This window comes from Dreissena polymorpha, chromosome 9 (genome assembly GCF_020536995.1).
Source record: "Dreissena polymorpha isolate Duluth1 chromosome 9, UMN_Dpol_1.0, whole genome shotgun sequence".
NCBI classification, from domain to species: domain Eukaryota; kingdom Metazoa; phylum Mollusca; class Bivalvia; order Myida; family Dreissenidae; genus Dreissena; species Dreissena polymorpha.
Window position 1 is genome coordinate 77,379,274 of NC_068363.1, and position 24,824 is coordinate 77,404,097.

General features: G+C 37.4%; 2 protein-coding genes across 33 annotated transcripts in view; both read right to left on the reverse strand.

The window, feature by feature from the left end:
* The window catches only part of LOC127846667 (methionine--tRNA ligase, cytoplasmic-like), a 168,699-nt gene that overhangs the window by 50,569 nt on the left and 93,306 nt on the right, over window positions 1–24,824 (reverse strand). For 7 of the 32 annotated variants that reach the window (XM_052378118.1, XM_052378140.1, XM_052378136.1 and 4 more), the window contains exons 15-16: window positions 24,479–24,558; window positions 22,975–23,106 (exon numbers count right to left, since the gene is read on the reverse strand). The exons of 15 other annotated variants lie outside the window; for them this stretch is intronic. In XM_052378118.1, the coding sequence (XP_052234078.1) occupies window positions 22,975–23,106; window positions 24,479–24,558 (212 nt within the window). Of the gene's footprint in view, window positions 1–18,818; window positions 19,077–20,215; window positions 20,306–20,647; window positions 20,744–20,902; window positions 21,087–22,974; window positions 23,107–24,478; window positions 24,559–24,824 lie in introns of all 32 variants that reach the window. 10 more of the 32 variants (XM_052378143.1, XM_052378132.1, XM_052378138.1 and 7 more) reach the window with 9 other exon arrangements.
* Window positions 9,705–15,175, reverse strand: LOC127846673 (tripartite motif-containing protein 66-like). The gene is made up of 2 exons (XM_052378159.1): window positions 14,818–15,175; window positions 9,705–10,686 (listed from the first exon to the last, which is right to left on the reverse strand). The coding sequence occupies exons 1-2, from the start codon at window positions 15,150–15,152 to the stop codon at window positions 10,254–10,256; spliced, it is 768 nt and encodes a 255-aa protein (XP_052234119.1). The 5' UTR covers window positions 15,153–15,175; the 3' UTR covers window positions 9,705–10,253.

Sequence of the window (24,824 nt, forward strand, 5' to 3'; positions counted from 1 at the left end):
TTTATTTGTATTATATTTTTAAAAAAAAATTACTTTTTTTTTTTTGGGGGGGCAGGGATTCTGGGTTGGGGTTTGTGATATTTTTTGGGTAGAATCAATTGTGGTATTCAGGTGTTGTTTTGTCTTTTTTTTTCATGTTTTGTCACTATTAATAAAATCTAATCATAACTTAAGAAGTTATGGCAATTTAACTAAAATTTATTCTCTTGACCTAGAGAGTCAAGGTCATTCAAAGGTCAAGGTCAAATTTAACTTGCCAGGTACAGTACCTTCATGATAGTACGAAAATATTTGAAGTTAAAAAGCAATAGCTTTGATACTATAGAAGTCAAGTGGATCTAAACACTTAATTTAACAAAATATTCAGTTACTAAAACAAAAAAGGGCCATAATTCTTACAAAATGCTTGATACAGTTGTCTGGTCTTGTTTATAGATCGGGGTCATGTTGGTAAAGATGTTTGCAAAATATGAAAGCAATATGTCAAGGGACATTGATAATTTTTGAGACGGTACGCAAACTTTAACATAGACGTATAAATAATATGGATATTCTAAATGGAAAAACGGCCATAATTCTTACAAAATGCTTGAAACAGTTGTCTGCTCTTGTTTATAGATTGGGGTTATGTTGGTAAAGTAGTTTGCAAAATATGAAAGCAATATGTCAAGTGACATTGAACATATTTGAGGTGGTACGCAAACTTTAACATAGATTTATCAATAATTAAATTTTCTAAGTGAAAAAGGGCCATAATTCTTACAAAATGCTTGATAAAATGTCTGCTCTTGTTAATATGTTCAGGTCATGTTGGTAAAGAAGTATGCAAACTATTAAAGCAATATGTTAAGGGACATTGAAAATATTTGAGGTGGTACGCAAACTTTATCATAGATTTATCAATAATATGCATATTCTAAGTGAAAAAAGGGCCTTAATTCTTACAAAATGCTTGATACAGTTGTCTGCTCTTGTTTATAGGTTGGGGTCATGTTGGTAAAGAAGTATGCAAAATATAAAAACAATATGTCAAGGGACATAGAAAATATTTGGGGTGGTACGCAAACTTAAACATTTGCACGCGCACGCCGGGGTGAGTAGGATAGCTCAACTATATATATTTCATATAGTCGAGCTAAAAATGAAAAAAACAATCGGGTACAAATACCGGTATCAAATTTCTTGAATCCAACTTATGATATGTATTCTATTTTTTGAAAAAACAAACACTATATTTGAATGAAAATCCATAGCCTTATTTGCAGGCGCAACTGTTGATATTCACAATGTTTTAGTTTATATGAAATAATTCATCGTGTAGTGTGACATTTAACTGTTCATCCGTTTTCAAAGACACTCGTTTCAGTCAACGACCTTGAACTTGAACAAAAATCGATTTTTATTTTGATGTTGCATTTTTTTCCATTTCTTACAATAAACATATCATATTTTCGATTCATTTTTATTTCTCCTTATATCTTTAATAGGAAAGTATTAAAAGGAACAGTTTAATGTGGAACTACGTTACGTGACATAATCGGTAGTTATTCAGTCGTCAGGAATGTTGTGAACATGTTATGTCAATTAATCGTTTGTCTTTGATAAAATGTGTTTTCTCTATATAACAGGACAGAAATCTTGTAGTGGACGGGGAACCTTTTAGATTTTGCTAAACCGACTTCGAATTGTCAATGTAAAGTACTCGGGGGTCTTAACCGATGAAAGGGTAGCAGAACAATTTGTTTTGCGGAGAATTAATCACGAGTCATAATACATGTATCTAAACAGACATAACAAGAAAACGTGCTAAAACGCTAACGTATAAACTGATTAAGTGTCCGTGTGTTGTAACTACAGTAAAACTTTAGAACGCATTGGTCGATAGGTTTGAAGCTGTATGCTAAATCATATAATTTTAACTGAATTAGTTTTACTGAAATCAGCCGTTGAATATTCAAGATATGTACGGAGATATGTTCTACTACAGTCACGCAACACACATTGCTTGTAATAAAAATGGGATATACCAAACTTCGTTTGCATAGTTCGAAGAGAAATTCATTAAATCATGTATTGTTATTCATTCCTGACTGTTGTGTTTTTCAATATAACAATATATTGTTTTAATCATGCTTGACTGGTATGTAGGCATGGTCATCTACCTCTAAAAGTGCGACCAGTTTTACAGTAATTGTATTTCTTAAAAAAAAAATATAATGTAAGGTAAATTCTTGCAATCTGATCTTGTACCAGCAATAAACATTGGAGCAGAAGCTGACTTTTTGGCTTAAAATATTGTCGTGTTTGGCCCGGGGCGTAGCCCTAAGGCCATAGCAATGATACAAATTTCTGAGACAGTCAGAATTGGCTGGCTGCCAAACACATGAATGAATAAATTCCCAACAGTCCGGTTTACCACTTGGCGGTAATTCATGCGCAATCAAAGAAGTTCTTCGCAGATCTTAATAACCCGCCTTGTAAATACAGAACATCACTATATAACATGACAGTTCATAAAACGTGTAAAATATTATTGAAGCAAATTTGCTAAGCATTTGCTACTACATAGTTTTTATTATTGTTTGCATATTCATGCGAGAATAGGTTCCTCACTTGACGGTATAGACCGAAAAGAAACGAGTGTCTACGGAGACAGTAAGAATTAAAAAAAAATCTGATACATTTTTTGAAGACATTACATTTGGTAATTACAAATATATTTTAGAATAGTGTTATTTTATTTTGCGTTAACGAGACATTCAAGAAAAAAGGAAATTAAAAAAACAACAACAAATATTCATGATCATTCTCGGAAATATACGAAGTTACCAGATATGACATTTCACTGCACAGATCTAGCGCGCAAATCGAGCGCGAAAAGTACACCGTTCTTTATCAGAATAAAGGCCCAGTCTCACTATGATGCCGGCAGAGCCCCTTTGCGTGATCCGGGATCTACCGGGGCTCTACCGGGATGAACCGGGGCTCCATCGGGGACGACTGGGATGAACCGGGGAAAACCGGGGCTCAACCGGAGAAGTATTAAACTATTTAATACCTCTGGGATGAACCGGGAGTCACCGGGAAGGACCGGCAACGACCGGCGCGGCACCGGGAACAACCGGGACGGCACCGGGAACAATCGGGACGGCACCGTAGCTCTACCGGGGCCCATACAGACCCCGGCAGAGTTACGGAAACGCCCCGGTAAATGCCGTTAGAATTCCGGTAAATCTACGGTATATAAGAAAACAGGCGCTCTGCCGGAACGCCACCGGGGCTCCGCCGGGGCATTACCTGCGACGACCGAGGTAAAACCAGGGCGTTGTCGTAGCTCTGCCGGGGTCTGATGCCGGTATAGACACGGTGAGTGCCGGCGGTGTTACGGTATACCGGGGCTCTGTCGGCTTTCACCGGGGCTCAACCGGGGCACTACCGGCGACAACCGGGGCTATGCCGGGACGCTGCCGGCATTCACCGGGGCACTACCGGCGACAACCGGGGCTCTGCCGCGGCTTTACCGGGATAAATCGTAGCCAGTCCGGGTCGACCGGGACTATGCCGGGCTGTTGACCGGCTTCAACCGGGGCGGCACCGGGAAATAGTGTGACTGCGTTATAAAAATTCTACGAATCATCCCGGTCCTCGCCGGTCGACCGGAGTTAGCAAATCGGGATGGACCGGGGATCTACCGGCAAAAGTGAGACTTGGGCTTAAGTGGCTTTTCTTTTGTATACACATTACAAAGGAAGTATGAGTGTTTTCCTGATTTGTTTATTATGAAATAGAAAGCTATTTTAGGCTATTGAAAGTGATTTATTTGACGCCAACAATAACGGTTTTTTTCGACCATGTTGTTGTTGTTTATCTTCACCGCCTATGTAGACGAACCTAAACCAGATCTGTACAGTTGAACAAAAGGTTATCGTTCCCACAACCAGTATCGTGTTGTCCTCCACCGTCTATGTACACTGCAGTATATACACAACTATTGTCTTGTCTTACAGTCTCTGAGCTTCTGCACTCAACCGCTTGGGTCAATCCGTATAAATTCGGACAAAGGGAGAAATTCGGACAAAAGATCGTAAATGCATCTTAAGACACACTAAAGCTAGCCCCAGGCCTTTAGCGCCTACAGCGCTTTGATTTCAATACGGAATGTTTGAATTGTACAGAACCAACGGGCTGCAGGTAAGCATACTACAAAAGAAACACCGATAAACGTAAGTTTATAGATATGAAAATACCAATACATAGCAAACAATAACATACTAAACATAATTATTATCGTTTATTAGTTAAATAAATACAATTGCTCAAATCAGTTTTAAACAGCTCTCATAAACAAATTTACGTTGCAAAACACAGAACCGGGATTTGAGTTTATTAATAAATACATATATATGCACTTGTACTGTGTAAGGTGGGTAACAAGCACTCAAAGCAAATACGTATGCCATTAATTGAGAACTGTCTACTTGAATCACAGGTTAGAAGAGAATGAACGTAGAAATTAGTCCCATGAACATTCCTTAGAAAAGTTATGTGGCTGGGCCGGTTATTTAACCCACAATTCACGGATTTGTAAATCAGTGTTCTGCCAACTGTCCTAGAAAGCCCGGTGTGAAAAAAACTGATTTGGACAATGTGGCATCAGTAATTCCACTTCCCTGCATTTAATTACCTTATAAACAATATTATGAACTCTTAAGCATCCTTTTTTGATAACGTTTCTAACTTAATTGTGCAGTTAAATGCACATCAGAAGTTATAAATAACTCGTCTGCTCTTTAACCTCTATATAAATAACTATATAACTCCTCTGTTGTGTTACCTCCCCTGGAAACCATCTAATTAACTCATCAGTTGTGTAACCTCCTCTGGACCCCATCTATACAACTTCTCTGTTTTGTAACCTCCCCTGGCGCCACTCTATATATCTATTATGTTTTGTAACCTCACGTGGCATCCATCTATATAACTCACCTGTTTTATAAACACCCGTGGCATTCATCTATATTGGTAATCATCTAAATAACTCATCTGTGTTGTAACTTTCCCTGGAACCGATCCATATAACTTATCTGTCTTGTAACTTTCAATAGGACCCATCTATATAACTCATATGTTTTGTTACCTCCCCTTGCACCCATCTGTGTAACTCATATGTTTTGTAACCTTCCCTGGCACCCATCTGTATAATTCATATGTTTTGTAACCTTCCCTGGCACCCATCTGTATAATTCATATGTTGTGTAACCTCCCCTGGCACCCATCTGTATAACTCATATGTTTTGTTACCTCCTCTTGATCACATCTATATAACTCACCTGTTGTGTAACTTCCGCTGGAAACCATCTATATAAGTCATATATTTGTAATTTAATTATAACTTAACATCATGTTGTATAGTTGTTTAGTGATAAATTTGAGGAAATATAAATGTTCAGCTTATACAGATACCTACATAAATATAAATTTATGTCAGAACGATGCTACAGGAAAACAAGCCATTCCCGATAGGAGGTCGGTTTAAACCAACCTCACATATACAGTAGCTGAAATATAGGCGAGTCACTTGAAGCCAATACGAGGCAACACTTATTATAACGTAAACATTTGTATGATTTTAATATTTGTAAATTCAACATTGAGTGTTCATATATATATATGTATAAATATATATATATATATATATATATATATATATATATATGTGTGTGTGTGTGTGTGTGACTTGTAAACGCACTATTCAGATTGTTTGCTATTTATATTTGCATTTTTTATGATATACTTTTGAACAGTGACATGAAATGAATCAACACTATATTTTACATTAATTTTCAAAAGTAGTCCATACTCGGGCTCCTTAAAAATATTGGGATGTATTTCTCCGACAACTTTCAATATTTTATCACTTAGCACTTAATATGTGTTGTTTATTATTGCAAAGTAAATGCTTGGGGATATGCAATGCTTACTTCATACAGTTTAAAAATGGAAATAATGTAATTGTTTAGACTTGTATGTATTTAAATAATCTGACTGTTACAGTCAAATAATTGGTAATTTTTGAAAGACTGGCAGTCCATTTACAAGAAACTTAAATATGGTAATGATATAAAGAATATGAATTTATACATTTGTTTGCATTACGATAATGCCATAAATCACGACGTGAAAGGCGACAACAAACATATACACTGACGTATTGCATCATAAATACTACTTACACATATTAATTGAACACATTTAACGTTCCTAACGCAACATTAAGATTTTTTGGTTTAAAAAGAAAATGTAACCATATGCACGTGTTGCAACAGAGCCGATAGTTGTCCCTGCAGAATAGTTTCAAGTTCTCATCAACAATATAAGTCGGCGTCGTTTAAAACACTTTCCTCTTTACAGGCGCGCAACAATAATAGAGAACTAACTCCGACACCTTATAAAATTGATAAAGGCAAAGAACAAAAGACTACAAACATCGTTTAGTCGACACATAAAGCCCATAACCGCACATAATAAACACAATTTAAAATATGATAACAAGCACAAATGTGTAAAATCAAAATAAAGATTTTACACAAATTATGAATGGTTATACCCATCTTCGCTTATTAGGCATGATGTTGAAATCCGCTTTCGAGGCATAAACAATTCAATGCTATATTACATAGACAATAATAAAACAAAATAAATGACACTGACTTCAAACGTATTTAAACTCATTGAAAATCGTATATTTCCAAATGTCTTCCTTTTTAAACTTACTTTTGACTCCCTCCTTGATGATAATACCACCGAAAATTAAATTTTACTTAGAGGAAACACATCAATAGTGACTTTAAGATACGAACGGGTTAATCTGAGAAATGCTGCCTTGTTACCGATTCTATTAATTGTATAAAAAATAGTATCGAATCACCACTTTTTATCATAAATGCACCACGAAAAGCGAAGCCACTCTTAACCGTTAATTTGTGTTATCGGTCTGTGTTCTAATTACATTGTCTTATAACGCTATCAGTTGTTATCGGGTCTTTGCCATTACAGTTGCACAAAAAATGAAACTACATCATTTCAATTACTAAAACAGAAAGAAGTTTTTGTTTGTAATTGATCAAAATCGTAATTTCTCCCGAAATTGTAAAACATACATAAATACAATAATAACTACATGAGCCAAAAAAATATTATATAAAGACCTAATACAAGTTAACAAAAACAGTGTTTCTAAATGTTTACAGTGATGATAAAACTGGATTATTACTAGGAAAACCCTGATATGATAATAAGTTAGTAGTATTTATTTCAAAAAATGATTTTTTTATTACAAAAGTTACTTCTTCTCTGGATCTCAACTTAAATTCAACTGACTCCCATTTTTACTTTCTTACATTTGAATATTGCCCACACATTATCATTGACAGCGGGTATGATTATAACTGATCATAATTTTGGGAATTAACGTCAAAACCTAGCCGGTCATGTAACCGACCAAATATTTGGTCAAAATTATGACCATAAAATCTGTACATTTGGGTCGTCATTTACCATGCGTCAAAACAATATGACAAAATGTTGTCTTCTTTAGAAAAGCGATGAAAAATACAAAGCTTACACATTGAGTTTTTTCGTTGGGATACATCTTGCTTCAGCATGTTCAGCAACGAAGTTAAACGGTCAATGTGACTTTCAAGAATAGTACTTTCCTAGAATTTAATAACACAAAAGAATACCAAAATAACAAGTTCCCATTTGAAGTAAAAAAGTTAAACGCACACTAAAGAAACAGAAAAACACTAAAGATGCTGGCTTATTTAAATATTTTCAGTAATTCATGTTCATGTTTCACTTAAATTAACGCAGTTGTAGAAATTTGTCAAATGTGATAAAAAAAGTCACATCTGAACGACTTCGTATCGGCTTTAATTAAGTGCTTTCTGGAAACAACACACGTATTCTAACTAATCATGGACGAAGTGCGCCTATATAAGGAGAGGCGAATTTAAAAGTCTATTTAAAAACGCAAAAACAACTACACAATCGTGATTATCGTTAAGTTAAAAAGCTATTTTGTGAAATTTGCACAAAATATTCAGTGCATGTTTTACAAATTTCCAGCTAGTATTCTTTTTTAAAAAACGGCGTCTTTTTTAAAACGATGGTCGGGATAGGTGAAATTTCACTTCTAACAAAATAAATTTCACGATACATAACTACATCAGATATTTAAAATAACGGACACAATTATTTAGAAATATTAAATTAGACTCGCTGCTTATTATTCAGTTGTAAATTTAATCCGAAACAACATGAGTTTATATTCTTGTATGTGTATGTAGGCGCAAACCACGAAGCAAATGAAATGCTAATAAGTGGAATTACTTATATTGGTGGCTGCCGCCCTACCACCCGCGCATATCATCGTAAAGGTGTGGCTTCTTTTTTAAATAAATATAACACAATAATATGGAAAAATGGAAGCCGGCAAGTAATATGTAACAATTACAACGCATGCACAAAACGTTGTATACATGTAGAACTGCAAGGGACTGCTACAGTACAAACTACCTGTACATAGTAACAACCTCAAATGTCGATGAAAAATGTGTTTCTGTCATCATGTGTTTAACATTTTCAAGCTGCAATTGCTGTCTTTGAAGGTTCAAATAAAGTATTTAGGTTTAAAGCGGTTAAAGGTATTCTGAAACACCCACTAATAGTACAATCGATCACAAAAGCATACTTGTAACAAAAATTAATCTGATAGCAACACACTCAATTTTTTTTCTGATCATCAATGCTTTTAACAGCCAAAATTGACCGAAGTGCTGGAACTAAACGAGGAATTCGTGTATTGAAACTTTGAGGACGGGTCCTTATAAACTTCGAACGTCAATCATGAATGTATTCTTACTATGCATATTGCTGACTAAAACCATCTGTCAATTATGAATTACAATATGTTACACAATCAAGGTTACACTTGATATTATTGGCCTAATATTTAACGCATTATTAATCTAAAGAACGAAAACATATTTTATTTAACATTAAATACAATTATTTAAGATTATTTGATTGCCCAACTATGATAGAGTTTGTATATGTGTTGTAAAACACTGATTTTTGGTTCAATCAATCCATCCTCATCTCGAGCAAGAGTGGCAATCTTTCTCCTCCCCTTGCTATCAATCTGTATAACAGTGCGTGATTCATATCCACAGACGAGAATGTGCCCCGCAGCTGAGACGTGTACATTCCATGGGTCTTGCATGTCTGGATCAGAGAACGCGAAGAGAACATTCCCATCCTTGGCCAGCGTAAGCAACTTGTTATTACCACGATCGGTGATGAAGATCCTGTCACCGTTATGACTCAAGGCACACTTCAACACTGCCAAACAAGATATCGTGATAAATGCTTGATTAAAATCTCATACATAAATACAACAATAAAATATACTGAAAAACAATTTTGACAGTTGCAATTTGTTGGTGCGTTAAAAAAGTAATTGTGTAGGACTAAGTGGTAATTTCAAGAATCAACTCATACACTCACATTCGAAAGTCAAATTGAGGTTATTTGCGGTTTATATTATGCTTGTGTATACATGAACAATCATATTCGGATATTATAAAATGAAAAGACAATTTAGTATTCTTTTTAAAAGTAATAATACCTGAATATTCATGAGATTCATCTTCATACAATTTCTTTATTAGTTCCCCACTCAGACTGTATTTGTACAGCGCTGACCCCGAGATGATGTACAGCTCACCCAGTCGATGACTAATTCCAATACATTGATGTTCAAGCCGATAAGTCCTGCCTTTGATCAGTCTCCCTTTTTCCACTGTAAACAATTGCACCTCGTGTGTAGCTTGCTTATTAAGAGTAATCGCCACCTCTGATGAACAAATATGGCATATGTCGTGCGCATGTGTAACCAGGGGTGTTCTGCTGATCACTTCATATTTCTGGTTCAACAGTTTCAGCAAAGCGTTCGAATAGTCTGTTAAGACGATGTGACTATCAGGAAGAAAACATACCCCTGAAATGCTGCACAAATAGGAATCGTCATTTGAATGTACACTGAACTCAGTCTTACCAATCACAGATAATGCACGATTTGAAGTAGCCAAATCTGTGTGTATTATTATGCCCAAACCATGTAGTTCCGACAAATATTTTTCAATATTAGTGTTGACCTGAAGCGATAATGGAATACCAGGTTTTCCGGAAAGTTATTGTATGTAAGATTCCGATTGTTTTTTCTTTTCCAACCATTTTTGATTTGCTACGAAGACGAGATCATTATTGTTTTCACCTATTTTATGAATGGTATCTCTGAAACATTTCAACTCCTCATACAGCTTATTGCAGTTGTCAACATCTTTTTTAAAGTCTGTCTTGAAGTTTGCAATTGAAAAATCCAGTTCTGTCAGTGTCATTTTCTCAAGCTCATCTAATGCAGCGTTAATTTTGTCACGCACATCTGGTATGTATTGTTTGCTTTTCTTCAATGACTCTTGCAATGACGCAATGTTCTCCTCTCGACTCTTTCGTAGCTCTTTCAGTTGTTGCTTTATCGTCTTGATGTCATCAAAAAGTTGTTGAAGGTCTCCAGGTGACGTGATATTTACTAAATCTGTTATGAGAGACACCTTAGCGCACTGACTGAAAATACAATATTGAACAGGTCAATATTATGTTGTTTTGTCATAATACAATATTTATGTGTAGTTTGCGTTATGTTAAATCTCCGATATGTTGTGTACATTTTGGAAAATATGTGGCTCTAGAATGGTCATACAAGTGCACATGGATATGAATAGCTTACGTTATTCAGTTGAATAAGAAAAATAATTTTAGACCTCTGTGTATTTAAATAATCTATCTAGTACAGTTGAATAATTGGCAATTTTTAAAAGATTACTAAAGTGGCAGTAATTTACAAGAAAGGTAATAATTGTAATGATGCAAAGCATATCAACGTATACAAATATTTCCAAAGTTATGATAATGACGAAACCCACGGCGTGGCGACACAAACCACATTTTGCATCATAAATATTACTAACACAGACTAATTCAACATCTTTAACGTTTTCTGACTCAGCCTTAAGAAAACAAGGGCTGTTTGTAAAACATGCATGCCCCCCATATGGGCTGTCAGTTGTAGTGGCAGCCATTGTGTGAATACGTTTTTTGTCACTGTGACCTTGACCTTTGACCTTATGTAAGTTATCATCCGGAAACCATTGTACTATTTCGAGTCACTGTGACCTTGACCTTTGACTTAGTGACCTGAAAATCTATAGGGGTCATCCCCCAGTCATGATCAATGTACCTATGAAGTTTCATGATCCTAGGCGTAAGCATTCTTGAGTTATCATCCGGAAACCATTTTACTATTTCGAGTCACTGTGACCTTGACCTTTGACCTTGTGACCTAACAAGAGCTGTCAGAGGACAGCGCGCTAGACTATTCGAGTGCTTGACAGTATAACGTAAGCCATCATGGGGAAATTGTTCATATTCAATAATTTATGAGACGATCTTTCAAAAATAAAAAAAGGAAAAAAAAAATTTGGGGGGTAGGGGGGGTAGGGGGTGAGAGGGCGGTATAATGTGGGGTGTGGTTATTTATTAGATGTTTACAAAAAAATCGGGGGGTGGGGGGGTAGGGGGGAGTAAGAGGGGTGTATAATATGGGGTGTGGTAATTTATTTGATGTTTTAAAAAAAATCTGTTTTTTGGGGGGTGGGGGGGTGGTAGGGGGGTATAATGTGGGGTGTGGTAATTTATAAGATGTTTAAAAAAAATCATTTTTAGGGGGGGTGGGGGGTAGGGAGGAGTGAGAGGGGGGTATAATGTGGGGTGTAATAATTTATTAGATGTTTTAAAAAAATTGGGGGTGGGGAGGTAGGGGTGGTAGGGGGGAGTGAGAGGGGGTATAATGTGGGGTGTGGGTAATTTATTAGATGTCTAAAAAAATGGGGGGTGGGTGGGGGGGTAGGGGGGTGGGGGTGAGAGGGGGGTATAATGTGGGGTGTGGTAATTTATTAGATGTTTAAAAAAAATTGGCGGGGGGGGATGGGAGGCTGGGGGGTAGAAGGTAGAGAGGGGGTGACAGTGTGGGGTGTGGTAATTTATTAGATGTTTAAAAAAAATCTTGGGGGGTGGGGTGGGGGTAGGGGGTTAGAGGGGGTATAATGTGGGGTGTGGTAATTTATTAGATGTTTAAAAAAAATTGGGGGAAGTGGTGGGGGTAGGGAGTTAGGGCGGAGTGAGAGTGGGGTATAATGTGGGGTGTGGTAATTTATTAGATGTTAAAAAAATAATTGGGGGTGGGTGTGGGGTAGGGGGGGAGTGAGAGGGGGGTATAATGTTGGGTGTGGTAATTTATTAGATGTTTTAAAAAAATCCTTTTTTTGGTGGGGTGGGGGGTAGGGGGTGAAAGGGGCTATAATGTGGGGTGTGATAATTTATTAGATGTTTAAAAAAAAATTGAGGGGGTGGGGGGTAGGGGTTGTAGGGGGGAGTGAGAGGGGGTATAATGTGGGGTGTGGTAATTTATTAGATGTTAAAAAAAAAATTGGAGGGTTGGTCGGTGGGGGGTGAGACGGGGGTATAATGTGGGGTGTGGTAATTTTTTCGATGTTTAAAAAAATTGGGGGGGGTGTGGGGGGTAGGGGGGTGAGAGGGGGGTATAATGTGGGGTGGGGTAATTTATAAGATGTTTAAAAAAAAATCTTGGGGCGTGGGGATAGGGAGAATGAGGGGGTATAATGTGGGGTGTTGTAATTTATTAGATGTTTAAAAAAAATTGGGGGGTAGGGGGGTAGGGGGAATGAGAGTGGGGTATAATGTGGGGTGCGTTAATTTATTATATGTTAAAAAAATGGGGGGGGGGTGGGGCGGTAGGGGGGTAGGGGGGGGGTTGGGGGGTATAATGTGGGATGTGGGTAATTTATTAGATGTTTAAAAAAAAATCATTTTTGGAGGTGGGTGGGGGGTTGGGAGGAGTGAGAGGGGGGTCTAATGTGGGGTGTGCTCCTTTTTTAGATGTTTAAAAAAATTGGGGGTGGCGGGATCGGGGTGGTCGGGGGGAGTGAGAGGGGGGTTTCCTGTGGGGTGGGTTCTTTATTAGATGTTTTTCCCCCCCCCTGGGGGTGGGTGGGGTGGGGGGTCGGGGGGTGGGGGGGTGAGAAGGGGGTATAATGTGGGGTGTGGTACTTTATTAGATGTTTAAAAAAAATGGGGGGGGTGGTGGGGGCGGTGGGGGGTAGGGGGGTGAGAGGGGGGTAAATGTGGGGTGTGGGTAATTTATAAGATGTTTAAAAAATTATATTTTTTGGGGGTGGGGGGTAGAGGGGTGAGAGGGGGGTATAATGTGGGGTGTGGTAATTTATTAGATGTTTAAAAAAATTATTAGGGGGGTGGGGGTGGTAGGGGGGTGAGAGGGGGGTAAAATGTGGGGTGTGGTCATTTATAAGATGTTTAAAAAAATAAAAAAAAATTGGGGGGGTAGGGGGGGGTAGAGTGTTAGGGGCGGAGTGAGAGGGGGATATAATGTGGGGTGTGGTTATCTATGAGATGTTTAAAAAAGTATGGGGGCGGGGGGTAGGGGGTATAATGTGGGGTGTGGTAATTTATAAGGTGTTTAAAAAAAATTGATGGGGTGGGGGGTAGGGGGGTTGAGAGGGGGTATAATGTGGGGTGTGGTAATTTATTAGATGTTTAAAAAAAAATCTAGGGTGGTGGGGGTTTGGGGTTGAGAGGGGGTAAAATGTTGGGTGTGGTAATTATTAGATGTTTAAAAGCAAAAAATGGGGGGGTGGGGGGTAGGGGGTAGGGGAGAGTGAGAGTGGGGTATTATATGGGTGTGGTAATTTATTAGATGTTTAAAAAAATTGGGGGGGTGGGTAGGGGGGGGTAGGGGGGAGTGAGAGGGGGGGTATAATGTGGGGTGGGGTAATTAATTAGATGATTCAAAAAAAATCCGGGGGGTGGGAGGATAGGGGGTGAGAGGGGGGGTATAATGTGGGGTATGGTAATTTATTAGATGATGTTTAAAAAAAATGGGGGTGAGGTTGGGGGGGAGGGATTCTGGTAGGGGCGTGGGGTATTGTTTGGGTGGAATCCAACGTGGTATTCAGGTAAGTGTTGTTTTGTCAAAGTAATAATAAAATGTGATCATGAAAAATAACAAATGATCTCACACTGACATGAACAAATATCCTCTATTTATTAAACATGAAATTTAAATTTATTGCATTTGTTTTCCCTGTATATAAGAAAGATATAATAGTGTATTACCTCCCCTGTCCTGCTTATATTTATATTAATCAACAAAATTCAACATTAACACAATATTTAATATACAAAAATTCTCATATTCTGATAATATTTTTACTGATCCACTTTATTTTACTCAAATGATGATGCTTCATTGGACTGATAATTATAGATTTAGGATTACAGACCAGTTGCTTCAGTTATATTGTTCAGAGTTCGCCCTGTTGGCCTTGTATGCATTCTTTAGTTATCATCCATAAAACATTTTACTATTTCGGGTGACCGTGACATTGACCTTTGACCTAGTGACCTCAAAATCAATAGGGGTCATCTGCGAGTCATGATCAATGTACCTATGAAGTTTCATGATCCTAGGCCCAAGCGTTCTTGAGTTATCATCCGGAAACCACCAGGTGGACGGACCGACCGACCGACAAGTGTAAAGCAATATACCCCCTCTTTTTCGAAGGGGGGGGCATAAAAATAAATTTTCAAAGAAAATGATACCGATGGTTCAGCGATATGCAAGTGTTGCAACAGAGCTTTTCGTGGTCCTCACAAAAAAGTTTCAGTTTCTCGTCCATGTGTAACTTACACTTCTCTACACAATCTCGTGTAGCCCTAGCTAGTGGCCAATGTTTCATATCGGATCTTTCATACCTCGTGTGTGTTTTATACAACTGATTGTGCAAGTTTAAACACGATCCACAGTAAAATGTTGTGCATTTTTCACAATATACTTCCGCCTCTTTTGAAAAACCTTTTTCTTCACAGGGCATGCACGAATAATCCAGCATGATATCCGATCCTTTATACACTGTTGACCGAGTAATTGTTGCCATTTTAAAAATATATCTATATATGATACACAAATATCTGATAAAATCAAGCAGTTAACTGTCTTGAAAGTTTTGTTCTGATAAGAGTTTAAGAACGTGTCACATGATTACGTATCTTATCGATAACATCAACTGACCTAGAAAGATACAAAAATTGAAATTTAGGTCCTAAGATTCGTGTCATCTATTATGCGAGTTTCAAAATAACTATATTTGTTTTGCGTATTGATGGGTAGGTATTGGCACGTACTTTTAATTGCGCGTTCTGTTGACATAATAGATTAATGATTATTTAGCAAATTCTAGCAATGTTCATGTGTACCATTGTACCAGCATTATTTATCGATGCATTAGCCGACTGCTCGACTTCTCAATAAGTTGAAGTAACCGAGTTTGCCTTCTAGTAAACGGGGAGAGCGCATGAAGTAAATATGTGCAGGATTCTGTTACTTTTACTGATACGTTCACCCGTAAAACACTATGCAGATGAATTCGCAGTGCTGTCACTAAGTAAATTTCAGTCAAAATGGTTCGCGGAAAGAAATAGTATTTAGTATTTAAATGTATCATTGTTGGTACGTATTGGTTGGTAGCACTTACTTTTTAGTCATTGATTTTGACACAATATTTTTGTGGATGTAGTTCTCAAATTGCTTAGCCCTTAATATGAGTTTTGGTCTAAGACGTTTCACATAGGATTGATATTTATATTGATAGACCCTTCGACATAACTGAAAACGTTATAAGAAAGCTTCTGCTAGACCTAAACCCCCACAAGGCACAAGGGCCCTTCAAGCCTGCCTTACGCACGGTCCGAGTAAACAGTACTCGACGACTTGACGCACGGTATGGTCACTCCAATATTCAAGAAGGGCGATCGCACAGCTACTGCAAAATTCAGGCCGATATTCCTGACCTCAATCTGTTCCAAAACCATAGGCATATCATCTATGGTATCCTCACTGATAGTCAGCATTGTTTCAAGGAAAGACGTTTCTGCGAAGTACTCAAGATACAAGACATTGCCTCATGATTGGACGACGGTAACCAGATAAATGCTATGCTACTTGAATTTAGCAAAGCGTTCGACAAGATACCCCACAAGAGACTTTCCATCAAGCAGGACACTATGGGATCCACAATGAGCTGCTGGATTGGATCAGGAGTTTCCTCAGCAACAGAAGCCAAGAAGTCCCTGTCGAAGGTCACACCTCATCGTCTGCCCCTGTCACATCAGGCGTCCCCCAGGGCTCTGCCCTCGGTCCCTAACTTTTTTCTACTGTACATTAATGATGTGCCCGGAAGAGTGGCCTCCACCACACGCCTCTTTTAAAATGACAGTCTACTGTATCGAAAAACTGAAGATACAGACATCCTGCTAGAGGATCTGAACAAAAATGGAACAGTGGGAGAGAGACTGGAAAATGCAATTTTACCCATCCAAATGTGAACCCATCCATTTGACCCAAAAACGGTATCCAATCAAGAGGACCTATGAGCTTCACGGCCACCGACTCGCCAATGTCACAAGTGGTAAAACCTAGGGGTCACATTTTATGAAAAACTGCTCGGGAAAAGTCATGTTGATGAGATCTCCAAACAAGCCAACAACTCCCTTGCCTTCCTAAGACAACATATCAGCAAATGCCCGACTGATGTGAAGGACCGATGCTACAAGGCCCTAGTGCGCCCAATCCTGGAATACGCATCTACAGCATGCAACACATATACAGCGGGAAACATATCCCAGCTAGAATCAGTACAGCGCAGAGCTGCATGATTCGTCATGGGAGACTACAGGAGGACAAGCAGCCCAAGCCATATGACCGCTTCCCTGGGATGGCCATCCCTGCAAACCCGGCGTACTGACGCTAGACTGGCATTCGGTTTTTCAGCAGCTTTGGCACAGTATCTGAGGTAACGTCTCAAGAAACCTGGTGTAGAGTTGGTCCTTTTTGGGAAGTGTGTTGGTTTTCCATTCCAGATCATTGGATAAAGTAATGCCTTAATATAAGTTACATTTGACGTTTTTAAATTGCGTTGTCAATAGTGTAAAAGAAAGTAGCCTAGGATTGGGTACTGAGGAGATATCATTTCTTGGCGTTAAACCGCATTACCCTTATATGGGTCCACTTTTGTTGGTTGTCAAGGTCTTATTTGAGATTCTATGGTATTTGATTTAGGTCATAGTTCTATACTGTTGGCAGTTATCTGCAAATAGTTGTATGTGAGACTTACTCTGTCTGGCACGTCATTGATATGGCAGAGAACAAGCAGGACACCTAACACTGTGCTTTAAGGTACGCCGGAGCCTACACTAAAATGGTGGGACTTCTCTCATTCAACTACCACACACATTTCTCAGTGGGTAAGGAAGTTTGATGTCCAGTGGAGTATCAGACCGCGGATAGCATAGTTATCAAGCTTCAGCAGTAGGCGTTGGTGTGGCACGGTGACAAAGGCCTTACTTCAATCAGGTATTATGGTGTCAACCTGTTTATTATGATCGTAGTATCCGAGAAAGGTCATCGGCTGTTTCACAAGATTATCTTGAGCGGAAGCATGATAAAGGTTTGTTAATAGTTTGATCCATTCCAAGTGGTTATATGGCGACAGATGATATGTTTTAATAGCTTACAGAGTACTCAAAATACTGTCGGTATTTTTCATATGAAATGTTTCTCACTGTGCAGAACTAACAGGTTGCAGGTTAGTATATTGCAAGCGACACAATAACAATGAAACGCTTGAGACATAAAAAATATCAATACATAACGTACAATTTATAATGATTTTCGTTCATTTATTCAATAAATACAAGTGCACAAATTCAATTTTCAAAAGCTCTCATAAACAAATATTTGCACTGTTATTGCAAAACACAGAAACCGGGATAAGATCTGATTGATAAATACTAGAAAACTAAAATCATGTGAAAGTCATACAGTTAATTCGAGAGTTGTTTCATACAGTTTTGTTTAAAGCAGTTTAAAGAATTTCAAGAGGGTAGTCATATGTAAAGTATCTCTTTGTGTCAAATAAAACTTTGATACAAGTATTACATGCAGTACTCTGACAATAAAACGAAGTGTTTTATAGTATATAACAATACACAAGTGATTATGTTAAGTCTATAATGTCTAACTTGTACTTGTTGTACGAACAATGAACACCAGAATTTAGGCAAATAGTTTCAAATATTTCATTCAAAGGCTGTTCCAATAGCCTCCTCTGAAGTAGTTATTACTTTTTCTTGCCCCTCTGTTTCCCTCCTGCTGGTGAGGTATCAGGGTTCTCTCCTTGGGCACGCCCAAGCTGACGTTTGAGGTCAAGAAGTTTTGACACTTCTGTGTCAACCAGCGCTTTCTCTGCCTTTACGGTCTTCAACTCTCTAACTTTGTTACCCTGGCAAAAAAATAGAAGGCGTAAAACTTTAGAGAAAGTCCGTTTCCTGTGATGAACCAGTACTCGGCAAGATCTTGAGATCTAACCATTTCCATTGCATCATTGCAACAGCAAGTCTCTTTTGAAAAATTAATTTTCCAATCTGCAAACTGCAAATCTCTATCAAATGCAAATATTCAATAAGATGACATAAAAAAAACATTAGCATAAATAAATGTGCTGTAAATAGAACACTTTCTTGTGGTGCTAATAGCTAATGCATACCTGCTCAGTAACAAGCTTATTCAGTCTTTCAACTTCTGCAGGACTGGAAGTCACGTTGTTGGCTGTTACTTTCACCTCCTGTTTTACTGCTGGCTGATCTCCCTTGTCACCCTTCTTTTTACCTCCCCCGGTTTCTGTGACAGCAGAGGGTACTTGTGCGTCAGCAAGCTGTTTCTTCAGATCCAGGAGGATCTTCACTTCGGCGTCTATTACACCCTTCTCTGCCTTCTTTGCTTTCAAGTCTCGAACCTTGTTCGCCTGTAAATATCAATAGAGCATAACATTAAATCAGACATCGGGTGTAGACATTATCCTTAATCAACATGTGTTATTTGTCTATGGACATATAAAAATACTGATATATGTTATTCTGAGCATTTCAGTGTTTTTGGTCTCGTTAATTATAAATTGAACACATGCATTCTTTTTAACATAAACATTTAATATAAAGATAATAAACTTCCAACTTTTATCATTTTCACACCTTGATATTGTTATTGTTCTTTAATAAGTAGATAGGACCAATTTACTCATCAGGAAGAATACTGCTGTTTGTTTATTTGGGTGTTTCATCATTATATTAGTCATATCAGAGTGAACTATTAACCGGTAATCATACCCACAAAGCAAGGGCTTTATTGCTTTACCAACTAAGCTAGCAGGACTGTTGTGAAGCTGCTTCGGACCAAATGGCCATTGTACTTCCACACCCCTGGCTTTTATCACCACACATTAAGTATTATCAACGTTTAAATCATCATATAATGACAATTTCTTACTTACATGTACTGTGACATGAACATGTGATGTAGTAAATGACTCGTCGGTCTTTTAACTTCTATATAACTCAGCTGATTGTATACCTTTCAGTGTAGCTTAACTTATATAACTTTCCTGTTTTATTATCCCCTCTTGAACCCATTAATCCACCATTGTGTTACCTCCCCTTGTAAACCATCTATATGATTTACCTTCCTTATTACCTCCCCTTGTAAACCCCCCATATTATTCACCTTTTTGCTTACCTGCCCATGAAACCAATTAATATAATACACGTGCTATATTACCTCCTCTTGTAACCACTCCATATAATTCATGTTCTTCATCAACCCCACCCCCCTTGTAACCACTCCATATTATTCAGCTTCTTTATTTACTCCCTTGTAACCACTCCACATAATTCACCTTCTTTACTTACAATGTACTCCAGTGTAACCACTCAATATAATTCACCTTCTTTATTATCTCCCCATATAACCATTCCATATAATTCCCCTTCTTTATTAACTCCCCTTGAAACCACTCCATATAATTCATATTCTCTGTAATCTCCCTTTGTAACCTCACTGTGACCCACATGATTGATTTCCTCCCCATATAACCTCTCTTTGACTGACCTGACTTGTTACCTCCCCTTGTAATCGCTCTACCTCCGCAGGACTGGTTGCTGTCTGGGAGTTTTGTGAAGGTTCCCCTCCTTTCTTAGGCTGTAACAAGATATGTATGAGATAATGTGCTTGAGATCAAAATTAAAGTAATGTATTAGAGATAAATGTGCTCTTCTGTATGTATATTGTGTTATTGTAACATCTGATTTTTTTAGATCAAGATTTTGTATTACTCAACATTTTGTTGGAAACATACATATAATGGCTGTTACTAAACTGTTAACAAAGAATTTTCAAAGTTTGCATCCTTCTAATACTTTTTTACATTTGTTTAATACTTTTTTTACTTGTGTCAGGGTTTTCTCGTTATCATTTTCTACTGCATACTTTGTTTTTAATTTTTTATTTAAAATAAATGAGAACTAATTTGTTGACAATCACCTTGGGTTTGCTGGGAGCAGCAGGTCCCTTGCCCGCAAAGCGTTTTTTTAACTCTGCGATTGTGCTTGATTCTATTTTCTGGAACAGCGGTGATGGCTGCAAATAACAAAAGCACTTGTTAGTGCTTGAAGCCGAATAAAGAGCATATCAACCAGACAAATACTTTGTATTTTTAACTCTTTGTGACTGGAATCTTTGAGTGGATGGTTGAACAAAAACACCAACTGCACAAGAATTACGAAACCTTCAACACACCTGCCCAATCTTGTGCCCGGGGTCCAGGTGACACACAAAGTCCTCATAGACCACATTGCAAGACTGAGGGGCATTCAACTGTCGCTGGATGGTTGCGCTGACCTCTGGCATGTACGGATGCAACAACACGGACATCAAGCAGGCAAGGTTTGCAGCCAGACTCACTACTGTACCCGCACGAGACCTTTGGACGATGTGAGAAATAAAAAATAAGGCTTAACTGGGCCGATATTTTATGCACAAGAATTAAGTTCCATAAAATTTGCTCATAGCGAGGCTTATATTTGTCTGTAAGAGGCTGAGGGGCTGTATAATAAGAGGCTGAGAGGCTGTATAATAAGGGATGTACAGTTAAATTGTGTTCACCGTTATGAACGCTTATTATTTATTTAGTTCTTCTTAAATACCAAGAGATAATACTTATAAATTAGGGGCTAAGAAGGAAATGTATTGGTCAATGGATTTTGAGAACCTGCTTATTTAAACTCCTTGTAATATTTTGTTTATGTTTTAAATGTGTTTGCATATGTGCCAACAATAGCAAATACTGGCTTGCCTTGCAATTATTGTATCCTTTTTTAAAAGCCTAATATGCCAATTGTTTTGGTTTTCATCAGGGAGTAAGTTCGAGCAGTTTAATAGCAGTGCATACGAGCCCAACTGACTAGTGGACTTGAAATTTAATGTTAATCCCTTCATGTACCGTATACTAGAATATTGTACTTATATACACATATTGCTGGCATCAACTGATATAGGTCAACTACTATCAGCCTGATCAATCTAGGTCAGGTACAATCTGCCTGATCAATATGACTTGAAGTCCATCAAATTATAGTACTATTACAACTTATAATATTACAGAAATATCACATGTATATGCTTCTTCTCAACAAATTCCAGACGTTTATATATAGCTCATTATATCACACAGAACAAAAATGAGTACCCGTCTGGTTCCTTACTTCTCAATGTCTGATCCTTTCACGAGCACCCATGGCTTGTTTTCCTGCATGAACTGGTTCCCAAGTCGAGATATGATGAGAACGTTCCGGATGGAGTCCCGAATACTGGAACAAGATACACAGAATCAACCTTGAAAATTGGTTCCTATTCACACATCAATTTTCAAATAAATTATTTCAAGTACAAGACATTGAAATGTTGGTATCAGGAGTTTCCCGGGCTCAAAATATTTGTTGACCAAATTTTCCTCGAAAAGACCAAATTCTTGTCATTTGGGGATTAAATGGGGTTTATGGAAGAAAAAATTGTAGCCAAATATAAATTCTCTTTAGCAAGATGGCCTGGTTTGTAGCTGGGTGGTTAGCATTTATAACTTAAGAGTAAAGACATTGTCACAATAAATGCAGAGATCCGTTGTAATTGCATCTCACTTGATATTTTGCTTCAACAAAATGAAGTATTTGTATTCCAAATGATTTCCTTATTCCATAAAAGGCATTGATTTATTAAGTAACAGACTTTGTTGATGTATCTGTTTCCCCATGAAATGTACTGGTAAATTGGAACATTAAACAGCATATTTAACATTTGAAATATAATATGCAGAGAGCAATATCTAGTCATTACCATAATTGCTTTTGAATGAAGTTACTTTCTTTTCTTGCATATATGAAATTCAATTAATACTTAAAATTGCAAACCTTGTATTTTCCATATGGTATATGTTAACACACATCTGTTTACCTTATAAAAAGATACATGGCTTAACAACAAGTCATAAAAATATTGCTAATAAATACTATTAAGCTTACAGAAAGTTTTCTGCAGACCATGGGTTTTCAATATTGCTGATGTCTGTGAGTAGCTATTTGCTTATCAAAATAGTTTCATGGCTTAAAAACAAGTTGGCATCTATTCTGGAAATAAAAGTTAAATGCACAGGCTAATCAGGGACAACACTTTCCGCCTAAACTGGATGTTTGCTACAATCCGACTTCCTTTACACTAAAATTAAAACAAAAGCAGAAAGTGTTGGCGCTGATAAGCCTGTGCAGACTGCATTAAGCCCTGTTTTCCCAGAGTGCACATCAAGATTTTGTGCACACCTTGCGTTTTCCATATTGTCAATGTATGAACGCAGCTCTCTCGTCACCAGAGCAATCAGATTGAAATCGTCAGCTGAGAGGTCCATCTGTTGTATACTGCCACCAAAACTATTGCTCACAAACATCAGAGCTCTGAAAAATCAAAGTTTTATAAGTTTCAGGATAAAGTTTCCTGGTTTGATCACTGCTTGAACCCTGAAATTTTCTTCAGCAAGAAAATAATCAGAAGTTTTCCTCTCTGCACTCAGGTGTATGAATGGGTATCTGTGCGGAAAATATGCCAATGTCCCATGGCTGCAGACTACGCAGACGGTGAATGGAGCACATATGACCCAGGGATTAATATAAAGTTGTCTGCAAATGTTCTTGTATGTCAATATCAGACTATCAACCTGATTTTTAACAGCTTACTTAAGTTATGCAGGCCACTTAATTAAACTCTTTTTAAAATTTACAAACTGGAATACTAAACAGATGTCAAAATACTGATCAGAGAATGAGAATTTAGCACAGAACTAATGTACTGGAAATGCTTAGAACTTTGAATGTTCAAGTATTTTGTGTGTGTAAAAGAAGTACAGTATTAGGTAAACAACAGGTCCATTTTAGCTAAAGGATTCTTTTTTACCTTGACTGAAATTAGTTCACTGTGAACTATGGAGCTAGAATTAATGTACCCGATAAGCTCTGAGATTCAACATTTTAGTACAAGACATTTATAACTACGAGTAAAAACAAGAAATGTGTTTGTCAGAAACACAATGCCCCCTACTGCGCGGCTTTGAAGCCATATATTTGACCTGTGACTTTGAAAGATGACCTTGACCTTTCATCACTCAAAATGTGCAGCTCCATGAGATAAACATGCATGCCAATTTGCCAAATATCAAGTTGTTAGCTTCAATATTGCAAACATTATGACCAATGTTAAAGTTTTGGAACAGAATGACAAAGTGATAGAATGACAGACAGGCCAAAAACAATATACCCCTGACCATTCGATCCGGGGGCATAACAAAAACAATATACCCCGATCATTCGATTCGGGGGCATAAGAAAAAATACAAGCTACCAGGGTCATCCTTGCCCAAATTTAGGGAGAAGTGACTTTTCCATTTTGCTGAAATTATGAAGTGACTTCTACTGTTGCTGAATTTAGGGATAAGATTCATTACAATTGTCAACTGATAGATTCCAGTTTAGTTGGTATAGCCAATCTATTGATCCATTACTTTGTGATATCATTCACTCTGGCCACAGGCCTCTAGTAGAAATAATCCATAGAACCCATCTAACAGAATCATTTGAATAGAAAATCAATTATACAAACATTACATTCATGTTTTAAACATGAAATAACTCCTCCAGAAGAAGTTAATATATCATTCAAGATTACAAGATAATTAAAACCGAAAAAACAGGCTAGTGATGATCTTTTAATGTAACAATATAAAACTGAATATTGACAATTGCTTATAACAAACAAAATCATGATGTTCCATACCTGTTTATGAAGTTGCCAAGGTTATTTAAAAGCTCGCTGTTGTTCTTTAAAAATAGATCATCCCAGCTGAAACTGCTGTCCTGTTTTGGTGTATATGAAATAAATACAATTTAGAATTTTTACATTTAACAAAGCACACAAGATCATCTTGAGTTAGTTAACATATCACAGACAAAAATAAATACATGTTTTTCAAGCTTAAAATAAATTGATTATGTACATACATTTCACAGACAAAATAAATAAATATGGTCAAGCTTAAACATAAGCTTAGGCATACTGTAAATCTACAATAAGCCTCTAAAACCTCGATTTGATTGTCTTAGTTTGGTGCATTTAACATAAT